At 38.8% G+C, this 9,415-nt stretch overlaps 1 protein-coding gene across 2 annotated transcripts; it reads right to left on the bottom strand.

The window, feature by feature from the left end:
• Positions 1 to 1,763: 1,763 nt before the first annotated feature.
• Thap6 (THAP domain containing 6) lies at positions 1,764 to 9,388 on the bottom strand. 2 transcript variants are annotated; one of them, XM_028752608.1, is made up of 5 exons: positions 8,933 to 9,388; positions 8,734 to 8,836; positions 7,229 to 7,436; positions 6,207 to 6,329; positions 1,764 to 2,696 (listed from the first exon to the last, which is right to left on the bottom strand). In XM_028752608.1, exons 2-5 carry the CDS (start codon positions 8,811 to 8,813, stop codon positions 2,457 to 2,459), a joined length of 651 nt encoding a protein of 216 aa, XP_028608441.1. In that variant the 5' UTR covers positions 8,814 to 8,836; positions 8,933 to 9,388; the 3' UTR covers positions 1,764 to 2,456. The 2 variants fall into 2 exon arrangements, with proteins under 2 accessions (XP_028608441.1, XP_028608442.1); XM_028752609.1 differs by having other exon boundaries at positions 9,158 to 9,388.
• Positions 9,389 to 9,415: the final 27 nt, after the last annotated feature.

Here is a 9,415-nt window from a genome sequence, read left to right as displayed (position 1 = left end):
CACACTCTGCTATGAGGCCAGAAGCACAATGCCAGTTATTCTTCTGGGTTCAAAGGTGGTGCCTTTCACATTTGGTAATATTGTTACTTTGCAAATATTGGGGACATGAAGAGCTGCCAGTTTTAAGAGATACCAGATAACAAGTCGGTTCACACTGTGCTAAAAGCCAGGCTGATGTGTGTGCTTTTTATTTTTCCCAGAACATGTTGTTGAATCGACATATAAAAAAAATACAACACATTATTAGACAAAATTTTTATTTTTCAAATAAATAATAGCTTTCATTCCTCAATTATTTCTGTTAAGAATTTTACTTTTAAAAACTAAAACTGATTTAATATATTTTTATCTTTTAAAGACTTGTATAATTATAGGTACCTTTAGCAACAAAGTTTATATTCAGAAATTTAAAACTTGATATGGAAAAGAAAATGCCACACGGAATCCTTCGTACCTTCTTTGGAAATCAAAGGTGTTTCAGGGTCTAGAGACCAGTCTATATTTAGAAACTAGAGCTCTTGGGTCAGCTTTGGTTGCCTGAGGACATCTAGAGAGATCATGATTTAGCTTTACTATATCATCATCATCATTTGTTTTTTCAAGATAGGGTTTCTCTGTGTAGCCCTGGCTGTACTTTATCTCACAGAGATCCACCTACACGTACGTGCCTTTAATCCCTGGAGTGCTGGAATCAAAGACATTCACCATCACCACCTAGCTTAGCTTTACTTTATATGCAGCAGTTCTTCCCTGGAAGACCCAGGCTGCAACCTCTGAGTGGAGGACTGAGGTAGGGGCTGTGTTTAGGCATTTAGCTGGCAGGTGGTAGGGATCCTATACTAAGTCTGATTTCCATTGCTAACTACTCCTCTAGAAGAGTAAAGAGGAAACAGGGTTCTTCGTTCTTACTGATATTTGACTCTGCTGCAGCCTTTCCCTCAGTCAGCCTGTCACCAACTTAAATGTCCACGCTCACAGAGCGGCTGCGGGTTTAGAGTCTATCCATACTTCTTGTTAGAGTACCCACTATGACCTAGATATTACACAGGGAAAAGAAATGACAGGCAGGCAATTAAAAACAAAACACACGAGGGGATGAATAGATCTGTCATTCCCCTCCCTTAGCACAACACTTACCTTCCATATGTGGGGAAAGTCTCTTTTAGAGGGAAGATTTACACTCCCACATGAAAATTAAATCTCTTAACCACAAAAATCATCAATAGACCATATCGGTATGATATTAATATGAAACAAAGTTACAAAACATGAAAGTGATTTAATAAAACGATGAAACAATTGCTACACATATTCTAATGACTAGTATAGGTGTCTCTGAATAAGGTTCATTCCCAGACCTGTGCTCAGCATGGGGTGGGACTCTGGCCAATACTTTTCATTCTAATGCACAGTATTTATGACTCTTCAGGTAATTTTTAACATTTGGTTCAGTCAGTAAATAGGTAAGACTTTTCTTTTTTGTATATTTGGTAAGAAGTCTCAAAGCAGCTCTTTGAATGTCCATTCCTCTAGGTCATTAATAACTGTCACGGGACAGTCACCAATTCTCTTTCTACTTCCATGGCAAGGTCTGTACATTTTAAATAGTTTTCCAGTTTTTTTATGTTTTATATAAGTTTTCTTATGTTTCACATGCTTCCACTCTGATGCATAAAGCTATTCTTTTTTTTTTTTTTTTTTTGGTTTTTCAAGACAGGGTTTCTCTGTTTAGCCCTGGCTGTCCTGGAACTCACTCTGTAGACCAGGCTGGCCTCGAACTCAGAAATTCACCTGCCTCTCTGCCTCCCAAGTGCTGGGATTAAAGGCGTGCGCCACCACCGCCTGGCTAAAGCTATTCTTTATGGTTTACATCAGACTAGTCCCTGTGAGGAGGAATGGCACACTATACCAGACAACTGGCACCCTGTCAGTGGTCTCCTTTAACTAAAAAGGCAGTAAGTCTTTTCCATGTGTTATTCTCAGGGTCAGTGCTACCGAGTGTCTCATTAAAAAGAATACTCTGTAGTATGATTAATAACGAAAGCACCTTGGGGTGGGTGCAAGATGAACATGTGTTGTAAACAAATTCTGCTTTATAGTAAAATATTTAAAATTAGAATCACAATTTACTATGAAACATACAAGTAAACGTAGGTTGTTCTTTCTAATTGCCAGAACTTAATGTGGCCAACTTGATATATTTCCTGACTTTTGTGAGATTTAACCACTGTACAGTAGTGACCCAGTACTAGTTTAGGCCTGTAAAAATATAATTGTCACAAGTCACACAAGAGAATGACCACACCACCTTTCTGCACATCTTTAACAAGTTTTTGGCTTGCATAAAGCTGTCACTGCTGACAGGACTGAGTGGCGGTGTGGGAGAATCTTCTAAGAAGCATTATCATGTCAACTGCAGATGGAACATTTAAGAAATGACTTCACAAAATACAGTCTCATCCTGTGCTTTCATGACAACATTCCCAACAGAAAGCATCCAGTCTATTGGCTGTTTCCTGGCTGATCAGACTTTCATCCTTTAATTCCCTGATTGTCTTCCTCAATGATTTTTGAAAATGTTTTTCTCGGTCCAAAACATTCTGTAGGCTTTCCTTGGTATTCTCTAGCTCGATGATCACATGATCTAATTTATGCTTAAGTTTCTTTGGACTGTCCATAACACTGTAGCTATGTTCCTGAAATAGAAACACCAGGTCTTTGAATAAGACAAGTGGCCAGCCAGAAGCTTAACACTAAGTTTCAGCTATTTCTTCATTTACAATTCTTAGGGAGATCATTTGCGGGTTAACAAACACAGGACGAGATAGATACCAAGTGGAAGGAGTATTATGGTGCCTGAGGCTCTCTTCTTTGAGGCTGGGCATGTGTGAGGAGCATGGAACACTGCTCATGGGAAACACTGCTCATTTGAAGTTCCTGTTTGCTATGAGCACTGCACCTGCAAGACCCATACAGCTTTCATTCCTTAAGTATGGCACCGATAAAAATGTTTATGTCTATCAAATAAATTTTATTTTTTCCCCCAGACACAGTTTTTCATGTCAAGAATGTTTGGAAAGGACTCTATGAACTGAGCTACATCCCCAGCTCCAAGACAGTAATTTTTACTTCGTTTTGAGGAATCTTACTTTGTTAGAGGTACCAGGAAAGGCATACGAAAGCACATGCCTAGGCTGATTGCAAGGGATTTGGAGAGAACGCCAGTCTTGGAATTTAAAAAAGATAATTTGGTTTGTATCAATATTTATTTTGGCTATGCTTAAGTAGTATGCTGATAATGTACTTTGTTAATGTTCATTTGAAAATGGAAAATAACACTGATATAGAAAGATCTTATAAGCTATTTTTATCAAGTTATTCAATATTAAAATGATTGAAGAAGACTTTTGCTTCTAGGAAGGTGAAGAAAAAGACTGGGTTGATACCACATGAACCAGTGTGTGGTCCAAAGACCCAAACATGTTTGAGGATAATGGGTACTATATAAGAGAGATAGCTTCACAGACAGATGGGAGATACAGTACGTGCTATGACCACTCTATGGACTTGGAAGAGCTTGTAGGCCTTATAGCAAGGATGAGAAAGCCATGCAGAGTGTGGTATTTAAGAGCAAGGAGATTATGCAAAACATCAGGGAAACCAAGGAGGCTGTTTTGTTTTTCTAATTTTGTGTGTGTGTGCATGTGGAGGCCTGAGGCTAATGTACATAAACATCCTCTATTGCCAGCCTCTTTATTCACTGAGGCAAGGTCTGTCCATCAAATCCAGAGCATGCCGACTGACATTGCTCTAGGGATCCTGTGCCTGCCTTGTGAAGATGGAATGACCACATTTATAACCATTGGGCCATCTCCCCTAGCCTGAATAATAAACTTGTAAATAACCCATGGGTTGAACACCAAAATGAAACAGAAACTGAAAATATGAAAGACAAAGAGAATACAACTTATTATGGAATGTAATACTTAGGGAGAAATTAATGCCATTGAATGCCTAGCCTAGAAAGATACAAGTCTTAAATGGCATCAGCTTTCACCATAACTAGAAAAAGGCAAGAACATTTTAGAGAACTAAGTAGAAAAATTATAATAACACATGAGCAGAAATTAGGGAAGTATAAAAGAAAATGAATAAAAGCCACATGCTATAACAAGATCAAGAAACTTGTTAACCCTTCAGGCATACTAATTGGCAATGTAAAAGACCAGAAACAAATGAGAAGCAAAGAGTCAACAAAAGGATCAATAAGGAGATAGTATTAAATGCTTTATCCTAATAAATGTAGTAACTGTGACGAAATGGTCAAATTCCTTGGAAGATAGAAGCTACTATTTTTTCCTTCAACAAACAACACTAAAATTCACTAAAGTCTGTCAAATATTTATAAAAGAAATTTATCATTCTACAAAAACCGTTTCTCAGAAAACTGGAAAAGTCAGCAATATTTTCTCACTTTTAAAAAAAGGTTAGTATTATTCTGATATTGATGTCAGACAAATGCAACATTAAAGGGGTTGGGGAGCCCTATAGGCTAACTATAACCCTTGAACATCAAAGGAAAGATTAAATAAAAATTCGCAAAAATACATAAAAAGGAGGATGTGTTACGAAGCAAGAGTCATTCCTGGAATAAAAGGTTAGCTAAGCACTCAAGAAGTCATCGACATATTAACCTATAAGAGAAAAATGGCACTGGTAGATGGAATAAGGCCTGGCTATCGGCTCTCAATACTTCTATTAATCCTGCTCTGGAGGCTCAATGCAGTTCAGTAAAGCAAGGAAAGGCATGGAAGACATTTACAGTAGAAAGGCAGAATTAAAACCATCCTTAAGCACAGAGAACATGATGTGCTATGCAGAAAATCTGATGGCCTTAAAAATTAAAGCCACTATAATTAATATTTGAGTTCAGCATGTTTGTCAGACATAAGCTCAACAGAAAATGAATGGCATTTCCATCTTTTAGATGCAGATGAAGTAACAGCATTTGTAACAGCCAGAACACAGGTAAAATACTGAGGCACAAACCAGACAAAGCAATCTGAGTGCTGAATGCTATGAAGCAAGGCTAAGAACTGAAAGACATGCAAACACTCAAGTTCAAGTTCAAAGGCTTCTTATCATCCTTGAAGTCTCAGTAGTCCCCAAGAGTGACTAGAGAGGCAACAGCAAACTGGTGAAAACTCAGCATGGCTTTTGGTAGAATTTTACAAAGTGATTTTAAATTCATATAGAAATGCAAGGAATCTATAATAGCCAAAACACCTTGAAAAACTAACAAAGTCAGTAGACTAACAGTACCTGATTTTAACAATTATTATAAAGCTGCAGTAAAACAGTTTCCTTTCAATGCCTGGCATTATATGAACAAGCGGTTTATGAATAAGTAAATAGAAGCTTGAATACTCTGTATTATATGTGACTATTTTTCAAGAAAACCTAAAGATACAGCTATTTTTTAATTACATATTTCCATGTTGTACTGGTTAGTTTTGTGTGTCAACTTGACACAAGCTAGAGTTATCACAGAGAAAGGAGCCTCCCTTGAGGAAATGCCTCCATGAGATCCAGCTATAAGGCCTTTTCAAAATCAGTGATCAAGGGTGGGAACACCCATTGTGGGTAGTGCCATCCCTGGGCTGGTAGTCTTGGGTTCTATAAGAAAGCAAGCTGAGCAAGCCAGGGTTAAGCAAGCCAGTAAGTAACATCCCTCCATGGCCTCTGCATCAGCTCCTGCTTCCTGAAGTGCTTGAGTTCCAGTCCTGACTTCCTTTGGTGATGAACAGCAATGTGGAAGTGTAACCTGAATAAACCCTTTTCTCCCCAACTTGCTTCTTAGTCATGATGTCTTATGCAGGAATACAAACCCCGACTAAGACACATGTAGAAAATATAATACTTAAAGGGAAGAATTATTTTATGGGTAGAGTAATCCTTGCAAAAACAATCCTCAAACTAAGTATATAACCAAATGATTACCTACTTCTGTATTGCTCTTCCATACGTCCAAATGACAGTGGTCATGGGAAGCCCGCTTACTTAGAAACATATACTAAAGAACCCTTCACTAACAAGCCCACATCTTGTTTTTCATTGTGATTCTTACGCATTTAATCCTAGTGGAGAGGGCATATTTACCTTAAAATAATGAACTCAGCACTTGCTCAGTAGATACTTTTACTTACAAAAATGAACTGGGGTTGGAATTCTTCAATGCATGAGGCTCCAACAAGCTGGTGGCCATGGTTAGTGACAGGAAGGGTTTTGAGAATGAAGTTTTTTCTACAATGAAGTTTTTCTCTTTTCTCCTGTTAGGAACAGTTAATAAGAACCATTCAGATACTGCATCTCTTCTTACAGTTCAGTTCCTTCCTAACTCTGTGAAGTACCACATTCCTTTTCATGAGAACTGCTGCAGAAGTCAGTAGCTTTCATTCTGTTTACTTTAACAGAACATCCCTAGGGCTCCTCTAAAAAGATGACAGGAGAGGACCTGAGTAAGCAACTTACATGAAATCATGTTCCACAGTTACTGAAGAAAATGCACTCTCAGATATACTACACCATGGGCAATGTCAAGGGCAAAGTGGCCAATTCCCAGCATCATCACTAGCAAAGAGCAAAAGTCAGCTAGGTCTGCTACTCAACCCTTCTGTTTTCCTTTTCTAACCTCATCTCTTTCATTCTTTTCCCATTCTTATCCATTTTTCTTTTCTTTTCTTTCTTTTTTTTTGTGGCTTTACTTGGAACCGTATTTTGGTCCTGTTTGCACTTTGCTCTTGACTTTACTTCTTTTGAGCCAGGGTTTCTCTGTGTACCCCTGGCTATGCTGGATCTTGCTCTGTAGAGCAGGCTGGCCTTGAACTCAGAGATCTTCCTGTTTCTGCCTCTGGAGTGCTGGGATTAAAGTCGTGCACTGCCACTGAGCTCTCTGAAACTTCAGTTCAATCTTCTCTGTTTTTAAGACAACAGTTCTGAGTTAGAACAATTTTTCTCCATCCGTCAACTTACCTGAACCCTGGTAATGTGCATTTATGAGAGGCTACTGGTTAAATTCTCCTGTTATGCATCATGAAAGCTGAAGCTACAGGCTATAAAAACTCACAGAATGCACTTCAAATGAAGAAAGCAGCACACGCGAGCGCATGGGTGCTGAAGGGGCTTCAGGATTGTCACCGGGAATGAATTCCTACAGCTCATAACAAACCTGCAAGTGATAAGGGGATTCAAAGACAGAAGGGATGGCTCCTGGTTTCAGCTTAGTGTTTGGAGTGCTTCTGTCAAAGTCTGTCTTCTTGAAGTGCCTTGAACATAGCACATCTCCTTTTTTAGGCTCCCAAATGCCTGCAGTATTCACATCTAGTCTTTTCATGGCTAATACCCACTTTCTTTTGATATTTTCATCTGTGGGGAATCTAAAAAAAAAAAAACAGCAACAATATATTTTAAAACCGAATACTATTGATATAGTCAAACTGAAATATTTCAGAAATATTGCTTATATAACAAATCCAAAAAATTACATTTATGTATCTGTGTATGGGTGTATGTGCATGCGTGCGTGTGTGGACATGCACAAAAGTATTCTATAGCATAAGTAGTATAGATTAGAGGGCAGTTTATAGAAATTTACTCTTTCCATCAAGTGGTTCCTGGTTATTGAGTTTAGGTCATTAGGCTTTGTGACAACTGCCGTTACCTGCTAAGACATTCTGTTGGCCTCATAGGTCAGGTTTAATATCCAGATTTTTCTGCCAATCATTCTTCATACACATAGCCTTTATTTAAATTTTACTATATCGTATGAATGTTTCAGTGGACACTTAGAATGTTGTAGCAAGATTTGTAATGAAAGGTTTTTCTTTAAGAAGTTGAAGAATACCGCTGGCCTTTCTCTTTCTGAAGTGATATCCAGAACTTGTCCTCAATGACTAGGAGGGCCTCCTGAGCTTTTGCCTTTCTGTCAAACCTGAAAATTACTTGTATAGCAACTCACATACAACAGGCCTAGACATGCTTTATGAATGCGTGCAGAGAAGAGCAGCAGAGTCTAGGGACTACAACTATTTTGACAGACATGGGAGGCAATAATCAGGTTTCTCAAAATTTCCAAGCTAGTTCAATATTGTTTTGGGATACAGTAGCACATACATACTTTTTATTTCCATGCCTAATGTAACTAGATCTTTCCCTAGTAATAACAGTGCTTCACAAAAGCTGCAAAATCCTAGGTATGTTTATTAAATCCTATTAGACCCTTCCTATGGGTGTCACAGGAATGGCCAAACACTAAATTAGAATCCTCAAACCTTATCTGCAATGCAGCTAAATAATCCTTGGTCTGAACTTGCAGTTTACAGTGAAGAACTTTGCCTCATCTATTTCTAAATAGAAGGTATGGATATTTGAACAAAGAGCCCTCAGATTGTAAACTATATAGAAACAATACTGAAGTTAATACAGTTAGAATGTAAACATTAGCAAAGATGAGTCTGACAATTTGTGCACGGGTGTATTTTATTTTTGGTGGTGGTGTTATCTGGTCTTTCATTCCCTGACACTTAAAACTTGGACATTATAAAGGAACCATTGTCAAATTTAACAAGGTTATTTTTAAAGTACTTGGGAACAAAACTTATAACTGCAGATTCAGGTAGAATCATTTTTAGTAAAAAGTTAAAAGTATTTGGCTTGAGTACAGCAGAGTCTTACACATGAAATGTCAGTCCTTTTAACTTGGAATTTGGCAAGCAGCGTGAAGCACATCCAATGGCTGAGCAACATTTCACCATGATTTTAGCAACTCATAACAAAACTGTAAGAGAATTAAAATGAATTAGTAACTTTAGGGCTAAGCAAAAGGCATCTCCTCCCGGACAATCGCCTCCCCTCGCCCCTCTATCCCCAACACCTGAAATTTTGCTGATAAAATGTTCTAAGTCTTGTTATTTTGTAAGAGTGGACATTAAGTTGAGGTCTGAGATTCCAACTTTGTAGGCTTCTTTATTCCTCTCATATTCTTACGGGCTAGATTTTCTCTCCCAGAGGTCTTTGCACACTAACTCCTGTTGGCGTACTGTTTGCCATTCAACTTTCAGCCCGAGTGTCCCTGTCCCCTTCCCCGGGGAAACCATACACGATTGTCCTTCCAGTGTCGCTCCAAGTTGTGATGTGATTTAATGCAGAGGTGTTCTCCCCCTATCCATCTGTGAGTTCCACTGGGACGTGGCGTGGCGTGGCGTGCCTGCTTTTTTTCACTTTTCGTTCTCGTGTCCTGGGTGGTGACAGGAACCTCTTTTAAAGGAAGAGCTGGGACAGGCGAACGGTACCGTCGGATCAAGGAGCTGCGTGCGCAGCCGCCGAGCTCCGCCCCCTTTTGGGCGGCCGCGGACAA

This window comes from Grammomys surdaster, unplaced genomic scaffold (genome assembly GCF_004785775.1).
Source record: "Grammomys surdaster isolate TR1022 unplaced genomic scaffold, NIH_TR_1.0 125928, whole genome shotgun sequence".
In the NCBI taxonomy this organism is placed as follows: Eukaryota; Metazoa; Chordata; class Mammalia; order Rodentia; family Muridae; genus Grammomys; species Grammomys surdaster.
Note: the sequence above shows the minus strand (reverse complement) of the source record. Positions and strands in the feature narration are given on the sequence as shown.

Bases quoted from the DNA above. Each gene is read 5' to 3' on its own strand.
- Thap6 (XM_028752608.1), bottom strand. From the start codon at position 8,813: ATGGTGAAATGTTGCTCAGCCATTGGATGTGCTTCACGCTGCTTGCCA. The intron at 6,330-7,228 runs GTTTGTTATGAG...TGTTCCTAACAG, and splicing joins AATCCCCTTATCACTTGCAG to GAGAAAAGAGAAAAACTTCA. The intron at 2,697-6,206 runs GTAAGTAAAAGT...TTTCTATTTCAG, and splicing joins TCCAACCCCAGTTCATTTTT to GAACATAGCTACAGTGTTAT.